The sequence below is a fragment of the Sinocyclocheilus grahami genome, unplaced genomic scaffold (genome assembly GCF_001515645.1).
Source record: "Sinocyclocheilus grahami isolate Dianchi unplaced genomic scaffold, SAMN03320097.WGS_v1.1 scaffold831.1, whole genome shotgun sequence".
Taxonomy (NCBI): domain Eukaryota; kingdom Metazoa; phylum Chordata; class Actinopteri; order Cypriniformes; family Cyprinidae; genus Sinocyclocheilus; species Sinocyclocheilus grahami.
This window is the reverse complement of record NW_015506010.1, coordinates 339,185-360,900: the sequence shown is the minus strand read 5'-3', so window position 1 is coordinate 360,900 and position 21,716 is coordinate 339,185. Positions and strand designations below refer to the sequence as shown.

General features: G+C 35.3%; 1 protein-coding gene across 1 annotated transcript in view; it reads right to left on the bottom strand.

Annotated features, from left to right (window-relative positions):
• The window catches only part of disp3 (dispatched RND transporter family member 3), a 60,686-nt gene that overhangs the window by 1,647 nt on the left and 37,323 nt on the right, over nucleotides 1-21,716 (bottom strand). The window contains exons 5-15 of the mRNA XM_016247305.1: nucleotides 18,184-18,318; nucleotides 17,931-18,091; nucleotides 16,147-16,286; nucleotides 13,723-13,811; nucleotides 13,286-13,444; nucleotides 9,153-9,314; nucleotides 7,667-7,798; nucleotides 5,235-5,371; nucleotides 3,290-3,459; nucleotides 2,977-3,107; nucleotides 887-1,062 (exon numbers count right to left, since the gene is read on the bottom strand). Of these exons, the coding sequence (XP_016102791.1) occupies nucleotides 887-1,062; nucleotides 2,977-3,107; nucleotides 3,290-3,459; nucleotides 5,235-5,371; nucleotides 7,667-7,798; nucleotides 9,153-9,314; nucleotides 13,286-13,444; nucleotides 13,723-13,811; nucleotides 16,147-16,286; nucleotides 17,931-18,091; nucleotides 18,184-18,318 (1,592 nt within the window). The remainder of the gene's footprint in view (nucleotides 1-886; nucleotides 1,063-2,976; nucleotides 3,108-3,289; nucleotides 3,460-5,234; nucleotides 5,372-7,666; nucleotides 7,799-9,152; nucleotides 9,315-13,285; nucleotides 13,445-13,722; nucleotides 13,812-16,146; nucleotides 16,287-17,930; nucleotides 18,092-18,183; nucleotides 18,319-21,716) is intronic.

The following is a 21,716-nucleotide window of genomic DNA, read 5'->3' as shown; positions in this document are numbered from 1 at the left end:
AATCAATGAGATCTTTATAACAGTATAGCAGACTACTTACTTAAAATTATATAAATATCAGTTGTCACGTTATATTTACCAATAGTATGTCTATGATATGTAAATGCTTAGTTTTATGATCAAAGTTCTGTAGTTCCAAACATATAATGCAATACAATGATGAACAAATAAACGTTCCACAAAAGCCTGATAATCATATTTGATACAATTAAAAAAAATAAAATTGTATTATGTATATGGATAATCAAGTAAACCTAAGTTGCTTCAGTCCAGTAAGTGTTCATTTTGAAATATTATTGACAATATAAAAGTTATTTTTATGTTTATAAAAATCATTCAAGAATTCACAGCAAAAAGACACATGAACCACGACCTGAAGGTAGACAGATTTTAGAATTATACTAAACCTTTTACTTGCTAAAAGCATAAACTATCAATCGACAGAAGGCATGTGGTAGACTGTGTACAACAGGTTTTGATCATGTTGATCATTTGGAGGCCATAAAATGTGTGTATAAAATGATACAGTAGGCTTTAAAGGGTTACGGTTCTAGGTCATGAATTACATGAGGAAATTTGTGACATTGACCAAGATATTATAAAATGACCTGAAGCAGTTGTTTGGCGCCTTGCATTTTTTGTTGTTGAAAGCATTGGGAGTTGTGGAAAATGTTACAAAGCCAGCAGGGATTCATACTTTGAAAATCCACCAGAAATAGTTAACTATCCAGCTACCTATAGCTTTGACTTGGGTTAGTTTTGTGAACTATCCCTTTAAGTTAACTAGCCATTTTTGGATGTTGACTATGATTAACCATGAAGGGACTTTACATTATATTGATGATTCCTCTCTGCACTCAGTGTAAACGGTTGTATTCTGTCTTACCAGGTCTCCAATAACATGGTTGTCTGAGCGCTGAGTGCGGTTGATGCCCAGTATGCCGAACACCACGAACACCATGGCTCCGGTGTCCACTAGAGGACGCACTGCTGGTTTTCCACACTGACCTCCGCTGCAGGGGTTAAAGCCGGATGTCCTGGAGATCTTAATCTGGTTGGGAGCTGATCAGATATACAAGATGTTTCTGACACTTATCAAAGAAATAAAAGCATTTTAAAAAGAAAGCATTTAGCATCTAAATGAGAAAGATTGTTAAACTGATTTTGTAATGGGATAGCCGATGGAAATTTCAAGCAGTGACAGCCATCTCCTGCAGTGTCAAATCATGTCATACTCATTAAAAACATATGTCATGTGTAATTTATGGAATATTAAGGCATCAAATTAACACTTTGTTTCTTATTTGAAACCAGAAATTTGGGGCATATCGCATGAATATTGATTCCAAGAACCTAATTTTTTTTTTTGCAAGAAACACTGTATATTCTAAATGTTTTTATATCTGCTAAAAACTATACTACTGTTCAAAAGTTTGGGGTCTGTATGTTTTAAAGAAATGCATACGTTTATTCAGCAAGGATGCATTCAATTGATCAAAAGTGGCATTTATAATGTTATGAAATATTTCTGTTCAAATAAATGCAGTTCTTCTGTTATTTTTTCTATCTGGGGGGGGGGTAATATCTTGGTTTCCACAAAAATGGTAAGTAGCAAATCAGCATTAGAATGATTTCTGAAGGATTATGTGTTTTCACTTCTTTTCTCACTGTATATTTGATCAAACAAATGCAGCCTCGGTGAGCATAAGAGACTTCTTTTAAAAACATTAACAAATCTGACTGACCCCATACGTCAAAATCGTAATGTAATTTGGCCAATTTTAATAGACATAAACTAAAAGCCCCAGAGCTCTAATTTTGATTTCATGGGGTCCTTAAATTAATTGTTCTCACCACAGGACTGCAAGTGAACTGCAAAAAAACTAAAAACCTGAATATTAAACCACCTAAAATCATAACTTCATTATACATGCATTTGCTATTTATCCTGAAATATTGATATTTCTCAGCTATTCATTGCCCACAAAACATAAACAGATCTCTAAAGGTAAACTTCAGTTGTAGATACTTTTAGGTCACTCACAAGGTCACTCGTGTATAGACCGTTATGAAAAAGAAGTGCACGTTAGCATACTTAAAAAAAATAAAACTTATTGTGGAAATAATGTACTTTAAAAGAATATACTTAAGTGTGAACTGAATGTAGTGTTTTTAGAGACTTCATTGCATGATAAAAAGTAAATTAAATGAAAATTTATTAAAATAAAATGTATTATAGTTAAATTTATATTAAATGCAATTCATTGAACTTAAGAGTGCTCGACCCACTTAAGTACATCTTTATATATAATTTTATAATTATTTTTATTGTTTTTGAAATATGGTTAAAGTGCACTGCTGAATGCTGAAAGTTTATAACAAACTAAAATATACTTTAATATAATTTATTTGTTATATATATATATATATATATATATATATATATATATATATATATATATATTATATATATAATTACATTTTAACTATGAAGTTGCAATTTAGTAGATTTAAAATACATTAACTTTAAATGTAATAGTGAATATCACACTACAGTTATATTCAAGTACCTTACATGTGATTTAGTATTTTAGTCAGTGCATCAAAATAAATATATTTCTTTAAAGCACTACCAAAATTTTATTAAATTCATTAAAGTAAAACTTTTAATTTGACATAATTACAAAGTGTACTTAAGTAACATAGAATGTGAATTCTTCTGAGTTCACTTAAGTGGCCTTTATTTCATTACTATCATATTATCTGCAAGTACATCTTTTAAAAGTATACTTTTGAGGCATGATTCATTTATTTATTTATTTTATTTATTACATTTGCTGGTAGCCATTGACTTCCATAGTACCCCCCAGACACTCACACAGATTTGGAACGACTTGACATAATTTAAATTTTTTTGGGTGAACTATCCCTTTAAATTATACACAACTTCAAATACATTAAAACCCACGCCTGTACCTGCAGGTAGTGGGGCGTAGAAGCTGCCCTGAGTGGGTCCATCAGGTCCAGAGCTGAACACACACCCTGGCGGCCCCTCACACACACGACTGGGGTATGGGCTGATCGTGTGCTGGGCAAAATAGAGCTTCCTGTCCATAATATAGACAATTACCAGATTGTTATCCTCCCAGTTCATTTTCAGACACTTTGATATGCTAAAATGGAGCACTGAGTCATACAGTAGTTAAATGTTGCACAGTGGAGGCGCAATAAAAAAGATGTCAATCAGTCATGGATCATCAGTGGACATCACATGTTTTTTCACACTCACCTGCTGTGCCGCTGCTCGACCGACGCCACGTAGAAGTCAAGCTCTGATCTCCAGCGCCGGCTGGCGTCACACGAGCGCAGAGTCAGCATCCAGCGAGGGCGCGGGTGATACGCGTGAGACACACACACGCTCATCCGCGTGCTGAAGTTGCTATGAGGACTGCTGTAGGCCTGTTACCGTGACAACACATCCATCAGCGTTTGTCAGCTCAGATGGAATGGGATGAGGTGATACCAACACACACCACAGACATTACGCAGCACAAACTCCTCTGAGGATGATGGAATTCTGAGGGCTCGCTATAGATTGTGTACACTGAAAGCTTTGTTTTTTTCACTGAAGCATTAGCAAATGGGCGGTAATGGCTTTTGTCTGTGTACAGAAGGTATTTAAGTGATGTGAAAAAACACATTTGCTAGCCGTAATTATGTTTTCAAGAAAATAGCTTATCACAGCTGTCTCTCGTATAGGCCATTGTTTCTTTTTCTTTGCTTATGGGAGAATATTCAACTGCCAGCCATGTGTGTGTGTGTGTTCGCCAGGGTCAGGCAAAAACAAAGAATTGGCTTTTTTTTTCATAAGTGTAAATCCAAATTGAATTAACCACGTCTCACAGCATGTTGCATTGGAATGACTGCAAGAGTAATTTACTGAATTGCAATTCAAAGACATTCAGCAGTTACACAAAGATAATTCATTAGTTCAACACTAGACAAAATATCATTTATAAACATTATTTTCATTACTTATTCACTCTATATGTAAAATATTTTTTTTCTCAACTGAGCAGACATTTCAACACGGTCAAAATATTTAATAAAATGACAAACAGGTTTTGTTTTTCCAAACAGCACCACAAAATATTCACAACATTGTTTTCATAGTAAAGTTGTAAAAAATAAAAAAAATTATCCTGGGAAATTAATAAAAAACGTCTAGGTTACTTGTGTAACCCTCGTTCCCTGAAGGAAGGAACGGAGACGTTACGTCAGTGACTGACGAATTGGGATCTCGCCCGAGAGCCCAATCACCTTCGAGTGTTAACTAAACAAGCCAATGACAGTTGGCGAGCGTGTTTCATGTGCGTTTGCACACGCTCTCCTTTTATACCCGCGCTGCGGGGCGGGGTGCGTGTGGCGAAACACGCACGCCAACTGTCATTGGCTTGTTTAGTTAACACTCGAAGGTGATTGGGCTCTCGGGCGAGATCCCAATTCGTCAGTCACTGACGTAACGTAGAACGTGACTGACTGAATGGGAACTATAAATATTATATGAAAAAAATTAAAAACTTGAATAAAAAATAGAGATGTTGCCTTTGAAACTAACTAAAATTAAATAAATATAAGTACTAAAATTACTAAATTAAATTAAATAAATTAAAGTGGAATAGAAATATGTGAAAAAATGCAATTAGAAATGTCAAAAAGCACATAACAATTAAATATATAAAAATAAAAGCTCATTTAAAATATTAATATATACTGTAATGGTATATAAATATACTAAAATAACACTGCTATGATGTTTAAAATTCATAGTGAAAAATGAGCAATATACATTATAGCCATAACTGAATTTCTTTGAATATCCTGGATAGCTGGCCAATCAGAGCACACCTCGCTTTTCAGACCGATGAGCTTTGTAAAAATCGACGCGTTTCAGAAAGGCGGGGCATAGAGGAGAAACAATAATGTACAGTATGTGGAAAATAATGTGTTTTTTAAACCTTAAACCGCATAAACACATTGCACTACACCAAATACACAAAATAATGTTCTTTTTAGCAGCATCATATGACCCCTTTAATTCAAATTCAACTTAAATTTAGGAACATAACTAAAACTTAAAGGCATTCTCAATTAATTTCAAATAATGGCACACAATCTTGGCGTTTATGTGTGTGTTTATAGGTGTCTGCATGAATATGTGTGGCCATACAGACCTGAAAGAAGGGCACATCCCCGTGTGCAGACGATGAAGCCTGCCAGGGTGCAGGTACACTGGCACTTATTGAATAACGATATAGAGGGACAACAGAGCCCGTGTCCAGTTTAAACACATAGACAGTAAGGAGACCACCTGCAGAAATTCACAGAAACAGTGGTTTACTACATCAGTGCCTCAGACTTCAAATAGACTACTGTTCAAAAGAGCAGGGTCAGTATTTATTTATTTATGAAATAAATTACTACTTTTATTCAGCAAGGGCACATTAATATGATCAAAAGTGACAGTACAGACATGTATAATGTTACAAATGGCTTTTATATTCAAATTCAAATAATATATAATAATATATATATATATATATATATATATATATATATATCATCATTATTTTTAATTGTAATACTATTTCACAATATTACTGTATCATCTATTTTAAATCAAATAAATGCACCCTTAGTGAACATAAATTCAAAAACATGTATAAATATAACCAACCCTAAACTTTTAAAAGGTAGTATATGAGATGTCTAAATTAATGTTCAAGTAAAAGTTTGTGAAAAGTTGTTCAGCTGACAAACTTTGACCCTTTATTGCCAGGTTGTATAAGGCATTTGTATAAGCATATTTTTCTCAAACTTTAGGAGTGCACTCCATTTATGACCTCACAGCAAACAGACATGAAATATAAGCAACAAAACATTAATTTGGATTTAAGGGGGGGATTTAAAAAACCAATTAAATTTGCAAGCATGCAGTGCATGTATATCAGTAATGGGATGCATTTGTTCACATTTTGTGATTTCACAGGAGCAGAGTTCAGGAGTATGTGTGAGAGTTGTGTGTGTGTCACGTAAAATAGTGATGATATATACGAATATGTTGTCCATAATAGGGTCCTATCATTTTTTTTACCTATTTTTTTTAACGGCTGTTAAGGGGAGGATTCAGAGTGAAATTTTCTTCAGTGAGGAGTTTAGAGAACATCCAAACGTATGTTTTCACAGCACATAAAGTTCATTAGGTTAATTAACTGTGGGAATTTAGCCAGAATTTTATTTAAATGCACTTTGCAATTGTTAAGCAGACCGTTTCTAAATATACTGTCAAACTAAAACCAGATTCCAATAGGAATTGCATGGTTTCTAGCAGGTCATTAGCTACGATTACTTTAGATAAGCTGCAGTACAGTTAGCTAAATAATGACACTCTTGTCTTCTGTAGAGCTGCTTTATACCTGCATCAAACTGGTTCATAACTGATGGACACTGCACTGTTATTGAACTGAACTGAATCAACATCTTTTGTGGAGATGCTTATAGCTCTTGTTTCATAATTTGATAGATTTTGGATAGAGACAATATATCATTTCCAAAGCAATGAATTTTTACTTCAGTGTTTTTTGTTTGCTTTTCATTGCACAGCTGTCGAACTTTCTGTGAAAGCCTCTTAGCTTCTAGCATCCAGACACAATATCAAAACTGATATGGCTGATAATATATAAACAGCGCTGGGTAGTAACTGACGTATTGACATGTAATCTGGATTACATAATCAGATTAAAAAAATTAAGTATTTGCAATTAGATTCCATTCCATTTTAAAATGCTCATAGATTACATGATTGCACATTATTCACACAATGGCAGTAAATTATTCATAATTTGATTATAGAAAGTCTTCCTGCTTTTCACCGACTCACAAGCCCCTGTAGTTCATTCATAAACCTCAGTTTGGGAAATCCTGGCATAATGAAATGTGCATTACACTTCATGATGTTGCTAAAGCATGGAATATATTTTAGGTCAAAAGTAATCTAAAAGTAAAGAAAAAGAAGTCAGAATACATTACCTAATATGTGTAATCCAACTATAAACTATAATTTTATAATCAGAGACGGACTACAATTTGTAAGTATTCTACCCAGCACTGCATATAAATATAATACGAATATACACTGCTGGTCACAAGGTTTGGAATAATTACGATTTTTTTAGTGTTTTTGATATGCTCTTGTGCTTAAAAAAGCTGCATTTATTTGATCAAAAATACAGTAAAACTGTCATGTTATGGACTATTATGTAGTAACCTACTATCTATGTAACATATGTTAAACATGTTTTCTATTTGAATACATTTTAAAATACTGTCTTCAGTGATCATTCAGAAAGTGATAGAAGGACCTGGAGAAGAGAACCTGTGTGGTTGACCGTCTTGACCAGCCTGGTTAGAGCTAGTAGAGCACCTCAGCTTAGCTGGTGGAGGCCTGGGTGAGCTGACTAACCATGCTCTGAAACTGCTTTACCAGCCACTGCTATGACCTTGTTTTCCAGCAGCGATCGGATTGCATCAAAGACTGATTAAGCTTTGATAAAACAGGTGTCAGTGTTTTTCCACCCTTTCCTCCCAGCAGAGCAGAGAAACAAACCTGCGAGCGTCTGTGCGCTGTTGTTGGATGCTGGCTTGGTCTGGTTTAAGAGAATTGTGGGATGGTTCCCTGAGGTAGAGCTTGTGAAGTCAGCAGTGCTGTGCAGATTATGAGGTCGCTCCATAAAAACACCTGTGAGACAGAGAGAGGTGGGAAACGTCAGACCGTACCACTTTAGCTAACACTTTATTTTAATGACCAATTCTCACTTTTAACTAGTTGCTTATTAGCATGCCTATTACTAGTATATTAGTTGTTTATTAGTACTTATAAAGCGGGTATTAATGCATTATTCTGCAAGACTATATTTTAGATACCTGAATCCTAATCTTAACTACCGCCTTACTAACTATTAATAATCAGCAAATTAGGAGTTTATTGAGGCAAAGGTCATAGTTAACAGTTAGTTAATAGTAAGAATTTGACTCCACTTTATTTATTATTTTGCTTTAGAGATACTCAGTGGAATTTTTAGGCATGCACCATTGTAGAATAAAGATTAATATTACAGTTTATAATATTACTACAAGTATCTGGATGTACAGTACTATGCCATATTTATCATAGCACTGTGCTATTACCATACTATTATTGCTCTTATTTAATATCATAATTGAATCATGGAATGCCAATACCTTTTGTGAAATATTATTACAAAATACCACTTTTCTATTTGAATATATGTTCAAATGTAATTATTCCTGTGATCAAAGCTGAATTTTCAGCATCATAAGTCCAGTCTTCAGTGTCACATGATCCTTCAGAAATCAGTATAATATGCTGATTGCTGCTCAAGAAACATGATTATTATCAATGTAGACACCAATTGTGCTGCTTAATATTTTTTGTGGAAACTGCGATACATTTTATTCAGGATTCTTTGATGAAAAGAACGTTCAAAAGAATGTGTATCTGAAATATATTTTTGTCTTTTCAGTCACTTTTAAACATTTTAACGCATCCTTGTAATAAAAGTATTAATTTCTTTAAAAATCAAATTACTCGCCACAAACCTTTCAAAAGTAGTGTACATTCAAATAGTTTTGAAAAGGTTTTCAATCTGGTCTCAAACACAGTGTGTGTTATATATATATAACTGCTCTGTTAAGCATTATATAATGTTTGTGAATGCACACTCTCTGGATACTTGATTCTGATTCAATTGTGGCATTTCAGGGTCAAATATGTTTGCTAAACAATGTAATTGATAATGATAATGTACAGTCAGCTGATCAAAACAACGAAAAATAAATCCCTTCAGGGTGACACTAGACTTTATATTTGCTTGACACCCAAATATTGGCACTACTCAAAAGCAAATGTTTCGGCTCATTGCCCGCTGCCTTCATCCACTGTATCTTTCCCTAAGCAGAAAATCTGTAAGCTAATTAAATAAGGCAGCGCAAATGAGTCAAGCAATTGTTTTCAATGAGCCACTAGAGTATATACTCAAGCAGCGCCCGTCTGTGATATTTAGAAGACCCACCCGAGCACATATGGCAGGCGATGCCCTGGGCACTGAGGTTGCTGCGCAGGTCCAGCAGTCTCTGCAGGTTGGTGTCTCTGTGGAAGAGCACAGGCGCGTGACTGGCCGGCCGCAGGAGACAACAGCACCACACCGAACCCAGCAGAACCAGAGCATACACACCTGAAACACCAGACAGGATGGGATGTGAGTGTGCGGTGGTACAGGCTATGTGGACGGGGGAAGGATGTTTATCACAATTTAAAGCTAATGCTGGGTTTAACCCTAATGTTGTGTTCCGGTCAGTCATGCAGGTTAATATTAATGCACTGGACTAAAATTTACTGACTTTGCTCAAACTGGATATAACAACTTTTTGGGGATTTTTTTAAAAACTCATTATACTTGTGATGTGGTTAAAAAATGATCGGCTTTCTAACATATTTCTTGTTATGTTATAATCAGCGCTGGGTAGTAACTGATTACATGTAATCTGGATTACGTAATCAGATTCCAAAAATTAAGTACTTTGTAATTAGATTATATTACATTTTAAAATCCTCGTAGACTACAGTTACTTTTTATTGATTACATGATTACATATTATTCACACAAAAGCAATAAATGATTCATCATTTATTAATTCTCCTTTTATTCATCTTTTAAATTTTCCCTTCTAAAATAGCCTATCGCTTATATACATTCAGAAAGTCTTTCAGTTTTGTGGACATTCACACAAAGACCAGTCACTAGTCAGCTGGCTATAATTACACAGAAAACTGAGAGTCCACACAGCATTTGACCACTGGATTTTCAAAAATAATTTCAATTTTAAGAATTGGTTTGCCAGCATTTCAACATTGCATCAACTACTGATGAACAGATGAATTAATTCAAACACATCAAACACTGTAAGCCAGGTCTTCTCGCCCAACATCAGTGCCTGACCCCACAATTGCTCTACTGGTTGAATGAGCAAAAATTCCAATAGAAACACTCCTAAATCTTGTGGAAAAACTTCCCAGAAGAGTGTAAGCTGTTAAAGAAAACAAGTTCATAAAAGGCTGAATCCAGTATTTGGTGATGACACAGCATATTGTGAAATGTACAAGCAATTTTTAAAAGGCAGGTAATTTTTGCACAAAGGTTAAGTGCATCCTACTACATTATGCATGACTGTATCGTTTCTGTCTCTAAGTCTATAATCATAGCACCATTGTCTCAACACTGCTCAGGCTGCTCACCTAATAAGAGGAAAGAACAGTGGTGGCCTGGGAGAAACCTGGCTCTAATTTAGCTTATTGACATGCATACAGCTGTACAAATATGCATGTACACAATAGGCATTTTTGGATATTTCTTGCTACGCCCCACCATGCTAATACAAGCTCAATTGTATTGTTGCAGGCACATAAGGGATACGGTTCATAGCTCCTTTGTTTGAACTATGAATAGACTGACCTTGAGACTAAGAAACAAAATACAGAGAGTCTGAAACAAAACAGCCAGGAAATTTTCATCTTACTCATGCACAAATTGTGTGTACATTAGCAGAGAAATCCAAATCTGACTTGCATGAGTACTAGTGTACTCTTTGTTCGTTTTCAGATAATCATTTATCAGACCTTTATAGCTTTGTAAGCATTCTTTTGTCAACCAGTTTTTAGTTCTTATGAAGTTATAAAGATATATTTTTTAAAAATGAATTTCAGTGCAATTATTTAGACACAATCCTGATTAAGTTACATGGTAAATTCTGGTAATTAGGTAAAGTACTCATATACTATTATATCATTTATTAATATTATAAATAATAATGTATCAATTTTAATTAGATTTAATTTTATATTTTCATTTTGGCATTTCGTATTATTATTATTATTATTATTATTAGTTACCAAGGCAACATTTCTAAGTTTCATGTTTTCAAGTTTTTCATTAAACATTTATATTATATTTCATCTCAGTTTTATTTTAATTACCAAATATTTTTAATAGTTTAATATAGATTTTTAATAGTTTTAGTCCTAGTTCTAGCTTTCGTTAACAATACATTTTTTTATTTATTTAAAAAAAAAATGTATAGAGTAGGCCTACTGATAACCGACTATTATTTTTGCATAGTATGCATAGAATATCTGGATGCAGAATGTTGGTAGTTCGCTCCAAACATATCCTTAGACTGTGTTGAGAATGAAACACTACCTTACTACTTACTGAATACTGCACAGTATGTACTGTATACTGCATACTATATACTTATTACTATTAAATAGTAAGCAACTTAGTATAGGCGTTCTTCCATATAAACATGTCAAACAATAGTACAGTCTAAAAAATGCTGGGTTGTTTCAACCCAATTTTGGGTCAAATATGGACTAACCCAAAGTTAATTTAAAAATGTAACCAGAATTTAACCCAACAGTTGGGTTAGTCCATATTTGACCCAAAATTGGGTTGAAACAACCCAGCATTTTTTAGAGTGTATGCAACACTTGACATGTGACCTCATCACATTGCATTTTTAATTCAATGAGTGGTGTCCAGTTATTTTGCACTAATTTTGTGTAAAAATGTCTCCACACTTGGCAGTCTTATCAAATATTGAGAGAAGAAAGAGATTGTGGCTGATATTACTGGTTCATCCATCACACTGGAAATGGAAGGTCATGTCAAGTGCATTAGATTGTGGTATACTGTATACCATGCAGAAGCTCAGTTGTACACTGCACAGTGCACACTTTGGCAAGTGTAGTAGGTCATCCAGTCATTCCATGCATATAGAAAATGTGCATACTATAATATACTATACTGGCATACATACACTCTAAAAAATGCTGGGTTAAATACAACCCAGTGCTGGGTAAAATAGGGACAAACCCAGCAATTGGGTTGTTTTGACCCAGCGGTTGGGTTAAATGTTTAACCCAACCTTCTGGGTAGTAACCCAACCGCTGGGTCAAAACAACCCAATTGCTGGGTTTGTCCCTATTTTACCCAGCACTGGGTTGTATTTAACCCAGCATTTTTTAGAGTGTACATATTATATATACTCTATATAAAGTATACATGTTGCAGCAAAGAGAAGCATGGTAGTATATTTAGTATCGATTAAAAAATTAACTAATCAAATTTTTTTCTGAAATGAATCGTGATTAATCCCACCTAACATTAAAGTTTTTAAATATACTTTTATATTGCAATAATTTCACATTCAATCTTAAAATTAATGTAAAAACAACCTAAAGACAGTATATTTTTAATATTTTTTTATGACTGAAGGCGAGTATCACTGAAACCAATACTACTGATTTTTTCCCCCTAATATTTAAACTAAACAGCCATTCAGCATTACAGTATAACTGAAAGCTTAGAACTTCTAATTTAAGTGAACTTAAAACAATCTTCACATAAACCCATTATAATAAATGCGCCCTTCAGCAAGTAGGAAATCTACAGAAAATGAATAAAAGTTTATCAAACTCTAAATTCTAAATTAAATAAAGATGAATCATTAAAGCTACAAAAGACATAACATACTCATAGTTTCTTTTGAGCTTTAATATTAAATGATACAGGCTACAACGCGTGCCACCGCATTGGTATGTGCAGTTGGAAGAGCACTCGCTACGAGCACAGTATACCGGCTAACAGGACAGGAAAATTGGTTTTTACTGACATATGGCCTGACAACATCTCATCTGACCACAGTTCACTGTTGTTTGATGTGATTGTAAATAATAATAATAATAATAATAATAATAAAATATATTGACACAGAATAGCATACGCTGTTTGCTTTCAGTAGATATTCTCCAAAATGGCACCAGGGTGACGCGGAGGAGACATTTTTGGGTGAACTATCCCTTTAACTTTGCACCTTAATTTGACATAACTTTGAGTCCAGACAAAGCGATAAAAATCTCCAGAAAGTAACTTGAATCAGAGGGAAAGGTTTCAGTCAGCTCTTGGTAGTTTTGTGCGTGACATACATCAGACAGTAAGCGAATGCTCTGTGGGCGGCCTGTGAGTGCATTGTCTGGAGCTGAGAGAAAATGAATAAAGTTGCTTAACTAATGTGAGCATTATGAAAGCACATCGCGTCTTTTGAGAAAACCCTCTAAACATTCCTCATCATGACAAGCGTTACTCACCTATAATAGTTTTCCGTTTCTCCACTACAGGCTCTGCCACCCAGTGTCTCAGGAGCCTCTGAAGGTGAGCGCTGACCACCCCTACGCTGCCCTCGGTGGACACGGCCAAAGGAGCTTCGGCCGAGAGCGACAGCAGCGCCGCATCCGATTCGTACACACCTGCACAGAAATCAACAATACAAGGAGTGACTAAGCAGCTCATTCAGCAACCTGGACAGAAATCACCAACACAAGGTGGGATTCAACAGCCAAATGTGATGATCTGAGATAATGCACCAAGGTTTTCATTTTCAAATCAACATGACAATAGGATCAAAACAGATCCTATTTACTTCCTTGGTTCACATTCATGGTCTTATCATTCCAAATGTTCCAAACTGTCTTTGTAATCTTTTACCAAAATGAAATAGCTTCCGTGGTGATGTCATCATCATTACCTGGTTCCATTTCTACCGTTATTAGAGCAACATCATCATCATCTGAGAGGGGACTCGGGCTGGCGGACAGTTTAGTTAAAGCGCTCCACCTGTTAGGGTTAAAGGGATAATTCACACAAAAATGCATGTAAATGTCAATGTAATTGCATGGAAAAGAGTGACCAGCAACCAATTCATTCAAAAGGCTCAACACAAAATAAGGATGCATGAATCAGATATCACTACTTCGCTCGTAGGTCATATCGGGACTGCTTTAATGATACATTTATGGTCCTTTTGCATCATTTTTTAATCTTGAAAAGTTCCATCTGCATTCAGTGTAACTGCATGGGAAAAGAGTGACCAGCACATTGAAAGGAAAAAAAGAAAGTCTTACAGGCTTGGAAGGGCATGATGTTACTGATGACAGAATTTGTATATGCAAAAATAAAAGTTCTGTCACCATTTACTCACTTTCATGTCATTCCAAACCTGTATGACTTGACCTTATGTCTTCTGTGGAGCACAAAAGAAGATATTTTGAAGACTGTGCTCGTCACTCTTTTCCATGCAGTTACAATGAATGGGGACTGAAGCTTTCGAGCTTCAAAAGCAATGCAAAAGAACCATAAAAGTGGTCCATCTGACTTGTGCAATAGCTGTTAACTCGAACACGTCTGTGAATGGATCACTTAGTCAGTGAATTTAACTCGAGAACTGGATCAAGATTCAATTTAAAATATTTTTCAAAACGGACCTCACTACTTCTCAGATCTGGACTGATTTTATGATACATGGTATTTTTGCATCATTCTTCAATCTTGAAAGGCTTTCGTCTCCATGTATTCAATGTAACCGCAGGGAAAAGAGTGAATAGCACATTGAAAGAAAACAAAAATCTTAAAGGTTTGGAACAACACGATGTTAATGATGACAGAATTTGTATTCCTGGGTGAACTGTTACTTTAAACAAATTATGTACCCAAAAATGAAAATTGTCATCATTTCTCACTCTGATGTCAAACCAGTATGACTTTGTGTCTTCAGTGGAACACAAAAGAAGATATTTTGAATACTGTGACAGTCGCTCTTTTCCATGCAGTTACAATGAATGGGGACTGAAGCTTCAAAAGCAAAGCAAAAGAACTATAAATGTGGTCCATCTGACTTGTGCAATAGCTTTAGTTGAGATTCTCAATTCTCATTATTAACTACTGTAGTTGCTTATTAACATGCATATTAATAGCATATTGGCTGTTCATTAGTACTTATAAAGCCTTATTCTGCATGATCCCTTAATCCTAAACTTAACAACTACCTTACTAACTATTAATAAGCAGCAAATTAGGAGTTTGTTCAGGGAAAACTTAGTTAATAGTGAATATCTGTTCCCTATTCTAAAGTGTTACCATTTAACATGTTATTCACCAATAATCTTCCCCTCCAACAAGCTGTTAACTTGAAAACTACTGGGAATGGATCACTCAGTCAGTGAATTTATCTTGAGAACTGGATCAGTCTGTTCATGAACAAATCATTGAGGCCAGTTTTTCAAACTGGATCAGCTTATTCATTAGCAAGATTCGACTCAAAAATAACTATTCATTAAACAGACATCGCTACTTCTCTCATGAGTCATATCTGGACTGCTTTTATGATGCATTTATGATTTTTTGCACCATTTTTTTAATCTTGAAAGGTTCAGTATTCATTCAGTGTAACTGCATGGAAAAGAGTGACCAGCATGTTGAAATGTTTCTGTTTGTGTCCCATTAAAGAAAGAAAGGCATACAGGTTTGGAACAACATGATGACTTTATTGATGACAGAATTAGAATTTCTTGGCGAACTATTACTTTAAATGGATAGTTTGCCCAAAAATGTAAATTCTGTCACCATCATCCTGTTGCCATAAAAACCTGTATGACTTTTTTTCTTCTGTAAAACACACACACAAAAAAAAACTCAACACAATCTCACGATTATTCACAATTATACACAATCAACAATTAATTCACAATGGCAATTCATAACTAGTTAATATTTTGGTGAATTGGTGGTTAGTTCGTCTGAATTTGAACTGAATTTGAATCTCATTTCCATGTTTTTGTACAATCTGCTTATGCCCCACAGATGTGGACCTTCATGCTTACCTTTTCCCTAAAAATCAAACATTTCATACGATTCACATCGTATAAATTCATATGAAATTGCCACTTTGTAAAATAGCTGTGTTTTGTTTGTTCTGTTGTAACCAAACAGTTTTGGTGGCTATTGACTTCCATTGTATGGGGGGGGGGGAACACTTTCTACAGAGGAAAGTAAGTAATTCAACAATTATCAATTTAATGAATTAACAATATGTTAATTAATAAGTTAAACAATTTGAAAGAAAGAACATGCACATTTCTCAAAAAAACATTTTGGAAGAAATAACACAATCTACCATTTGGGACAGGTGTTGGCATGGGCAGCTCCACACTGACTCCAGATGCAAAGGGCAGCAGGCATGAGAATAGACACCCAAAGCCAGCAGCAGCTCACAATGAGAGACATGAACAGACCGAAGTCATGAACCGCTGGGATCTAATGATGCATGCAAAACAGATAAAGGTCACGCGTCAGGTGTTGTCAGAATTTTTTCAGTCCTTTGCATGTTGTGAAATAAATTAACTGGCGAGATTTTCATTACGCTAGTATATGCTACTGAATAAACATGAGTCGGTGACAGAAACATAAAAGCCCCATGGGTACAAAACTACTGTGTATAAAATAAGACCCCTCTTTAAAGATAAAGCAACGTTTGACTGTCTACTCGACATGTTCTTGCGGCTAATTTAATCATTTTGTGCTCATGGTGTTTATTTTTTGATTGATGTTAGATCCTGAGCTTCGAAGTAGGAGGTCACATACAAATCCTCAAGTTCAGTCAGAACTTTAGCTTGTTTTATCACACCGCTTAAAGCTTTGATGACAGGAAAATTACAGAATGTACAGGGCACAGTTCACGATTGAAAGCAGAATTTTTAAAATTGTGTTATTTTTTCATCGTGTAAAATTGACCGTCTTAGCAAAAATCATCAGGGAAATTGACGTCATGATCATGAGCACATTGACATATGCATGTGTAGTATTTAGCAAACAACCCTGATGAGCAACAATGCGAATTACAGTAACATCAGTGTTGCCAGTGTTACTTTTATAATGCTGCCCTGGGATGTTCTTTTAGCCTGCAAGTTGAAACGAAATCCCTGCCCCCCTGGAATGTGATTGCGACCGAGGTTGAACCCCGTGGAAGGAGGATTTGACACCCTGGAGCGCACATTTTGATACCCATTTTCCCCCAGAACACGACTGGGCTAGTTTTGAGCACCAATTAGGCTGTTTTTGTCACGCAGACCGGGCAACCCTGATTAATATGTTGAGGTTAGCCAATCATAACAGAGCTAATTTACTTAACACTTACTGGACTGAAGCAGCTTAGGTTTACTTGATTATCCATACATCATTTTTTTGTTGATGTTAAAATGTAATTAAATGGAGTATAATAAAATACAGTATGAATCATCAGGCTTTTGAGGAACATTTATTTATTCATCTCGCAATAATCACTGTATTGCAATGCATTATAAGCTTTGTTAAAAGTAAGCTTTTATATATAATCTTACTAATATTATTGATATTTCTATGCATTTTATAAAAGTAATCTGCAATACTGTTATAAAAATCTCACTGATTTACATTACAAGTTATCCGAATTTATACTTTTGGCCCTACAAATATCAGAAACTTCAGCTAATTGTATATTTTGCTCAATTTGGGCCTCTGAATAAAACAAAGGTGTTTTTTCCCCTCTTGAGTTAGAGCTCCATATTGTATATGATCCATAAATCCCTGATATATACTGGGTATTTTACACTTAATATTACACAAGATATATATATATATTTTTGTCATTTTTCTGACTAAAATTGAATGTAAAGCTTTACAGGGTTAAAGGTACAGCAGCAAAAACAGCCTGTAGAAAATAGTTCAGAAAAACTAAAAACTGTTTTTGGTGCAAAAACCTTGACTAGCATTGTAAGTGAACTTAACAAAATTCTCCCTAAGTGTAGTTTTAGCCCTTGTACTTCACTTAGAACACACCCTTCAAAATAGTCAAAATGTTAGCACAACTCGGTTTTGAGGATTGATTTTCTGGACATGTTTATTCTGCTTGGCTGACTGCACCTGTGAGAAGGTGTTTGCAGCATATGCTGCTGCTGTTGTGAAGGACGTGAGGAACGTGGCTCGGCCTGCTGTCTTTACTGTGTAAATCATACGCTGCATTGAACAAGTCAGGTGGGCTGACTGTCTGAACGTACTGATGAACACAAACACGTCATCCACACCTAGAAAAAAAGAAAGAGGAAGATTCAACTGATGGTAGGATCTATATATGTTCATTTACAATGCTCATAGGTTGATGTTTAATTATTCTCACCAATGCCGATGATCACGAAAGCTGCCACTCCATTGAGAATACCGAGATATTTCACTCCAAACACCACATGATACAAGAAGAGCGCCACGAGACAGCTCAGACCAATACTGGCCAAGCCAAAGAACGTCTGAAACACTGCAGACAAATTAAATGAATACTGTATGAAGCATAATGTCAAATTAAGAAATTACACTGCTGACTTTCAGTGCTGGATAAACTAGTTTGAGAGTGTATCTTGCCAAGTTCTAAGCTACTCAGTTCAACCATAGTAAAGGTCATCTTTAGTTAGCTACACACTACAAGATACTAAAAATATTATCTAAACATTTATTTAAAAGGGCAATTACTTTTAAATACATTACTGCAATTCCACAATTGTACATGCAATCATAGCAGAATTGATCAAGCACTGAAATAATATAGATATCAACTTTTTAGATATCAAAGTATAACTTGATTTTATTAGTTCTAAATGAACACCATATACAGTGGGTATAGAAAAGAATCACCCCCTTTAAAATGATCACATTTTGTTGCTTTGCAGCCTGAAATGAAGACGGACACAGTTTTTGTTTTATCCAGCTGTATTTACTCAGTGCAACTTATAACATCCAAGTGAAAGATATAACACCAACAGATAAAAAAAACAAAATCATCGAGTTGGAAAAATTATTTTGTTGATCCACCTTCTGCTTTAATTACAGCCTTCAGTCTGTTGGGATATGTCTCTAGTCACTTTGCACATCTAGACTTTGCAATATTTGCCCACTCTTCTTTCCAGAACTGCTTAAGTTCAGTTCAATTTGATGGTGAGTGTTTGTGGACTGCAGTCATCAAGTCATTCCACAGATATTCAGTGGGGTTTAAGTCTGAGCTCTGACTAGATAATGCAAGGACATTCACCTTTTTCTCCTTCAACCACTGTGTGCTCAGTTTTGCTGTGCTGTTGGTCATTGTCATGTTGGAAGGTAATCCTTCTTCCCAGTGACAACTTTCTGGCAGAGGGCAGCAGATTTTCCTGTAGAATTTGACTGTATTTTGCCTCATCCATGTTTCCTTCTATCCTGACGAGTGCTCCAGTCCCTGCTGCAGAGAAACAGCCCATAACAGGATATCACCACCTCCATGCTTTACTGGAGGAATGCTGTTATTTGGATGCTGAGCTGTGTCGGATTTCCGTCAGACATATCTTTTGGTATTGAGGCCAAATAATTCAGTTTTAGTCTCATCTGCCTCAGAATCTTCTACGTGCATTTTGGCAAAGCTCAGTCTGACTGCATGTGGCCTTTCTTGGGGAGTATTTTTTTTTTCTTGCAACCCTCCTAAACAAGCCACATTTGTAGAGGATTTGTGATATTTTTGACATATGCACACAATGACCACTCTTAAATTCCTGCAGCTGCTTCAGAGTTGCTGTCTGCCTCTCGGTCGTCTCTCTGAGCGGTTTCCTCCGGCTCTTTCATCGTTTTGGAGCGACGTTCCTTATCCAGCGAGGGTCTGTGTTGTACCAAATACCTTCCACTTCTTAATAATAGACTTCACTGTGCTTCTAGGCATTAATAAAACCTTTGAATTTTTTTTTTGTACCCATCTCCTGACATGAGCCTGTCCACAACTTTATCCCGGAGATGTTTTGACAGTGCCATAGTGGATTGTTTGCTTCAGTTGCACTACCAAGGACTGAAATACTCCAGGAAAACTCTTTTCATGCTGAGCTAATCAAAATGAGCACAGCTGATCACAGTTGAAAATCAAATGGCTTTGTGTGCCATTGAGAAGGTGATTAGCTACACCTGATTGAGTTTACAAGTCATTTTTAGGAGGGGGTGATCCTTTTTCCAACTCAGTGATTGTTTTTTTTTTTTCTGACATGTTGGTGTTATATCTTTCACTTGGATGTTATAAGTTGCACTGAGTAAATACAGCTGGATAAAACAAAAACTGTGTTCGTCTTCATTTCAGGCTGCAAAGCAACAAAATGTGTACCCACTAAATTATTTATAAAGCCAGGAAAATCTATATCATATGCACTTCCATTCAAAAGTTTGGGGTCAGTAAGAATTTATAAGCAGCAATAATTATTTATATATCAATATATTTAATTATATAAATATATGTCCTTGCTGAAGAAAAGTAAATCTTAATGACACCAAACATTTCAATGGTGTGATGTGTAACAGCAAAAACAGCAATAAACAGCACAATTTTACAAAATATTTTACTTTAGATGCTGCACAGGGACTCAAATGAATCAGTGAACCTTTCTCTTTTGAACTAGGCCAAGTTCATTTAATAAATCATCCAAATTGAACCATTCACTAAAATGAATGGCTGCGCACACAATAAACTGCTAGCAAACGTAGCACTACAACAATAGCCTTTTTTTATAAGAACTACATTATTTTGATGGCCGAGCTATAGTCATGGTATTTAAAAATGTAAGTTTGCATCAGTACTTTAAGCTGATTGCTCCAACACTGAGTTCACCAAGGATTTACTGAAATATGTCACCATTACAAACTGCAGTTTTTAATTTACCATTAGCCAAGATATTTTTGACCTACATGATTTACAGCACAAGAAGATGTTTTCTGTGTTTTCACCCTTTTATCCCTGAATTAACAGAATGTGCTGTGACGAACAGAGAGTGCTAAAGGTTTCGTAACAAGCATTCACAAATTGGTGCACAAGCTGAGTGGAACGACGGCGTTCGAGAGCTCTCTATTGTTTCTCTTACAAGGCAGCACATTGCAAATGCAGCTGACGTAAATTAATTATGAAGGTTCAGGAAAGGTTATATGATGCACAGATAAAGCACAGAGGTCAAGTTACGTAATTTGAAAAAGCATTATCGAGGTTTTCCTAAAAATGTTTCAATTCCTGAAAAGTGGTGCTCCATAGGAATGTTCTGACAAAAATTTAATAATGACCTGAATATACCAAGAAAACCAGCCGTGGAGCTGAGAGACTGCCAAATCAATAAGATTTACTTGATGAATTGCACAACAACCAAAGTCACAGTTCGTGCACCTTCAAGTCTCCATCATCAACAAGTCTGCTTTTATTAGACTCGTAGCTGAAATACATGTTTACTGCTGTGCCTAATTAAGCCATACGGCACAAAGTTGTAAACACCTGCTGCTGCATGTGTGGGTAGTCTGTGCAGGTTCAAGGCATCAGTCAGATTTCATTTTAGAAATCATTTGCAGCTTATCTGTTGACACATATTTTGATACAAAGCATACTGAGGCCTTTCTGTAGACGAGAAAATGAAATCCAGTTGGAATTTCAATGAAAAACAAGTCATAAAAGCAAGGTTTAAGCTTAAATCATATCTGCTACAATACTTTAGCAAGGCTGAAACCATGTATTGACCAGCCAGTATCCATTTGATCTATGATATTAAATTAAATCAGCATTTTTAATTTTTTATAAATAGGTAACATTTTGCAATACAAAAAAATACAATTTGTTAACACTATTAATACATTTGATCATGAAGTAACCATTTTGACAGCATGTATTAATGTATA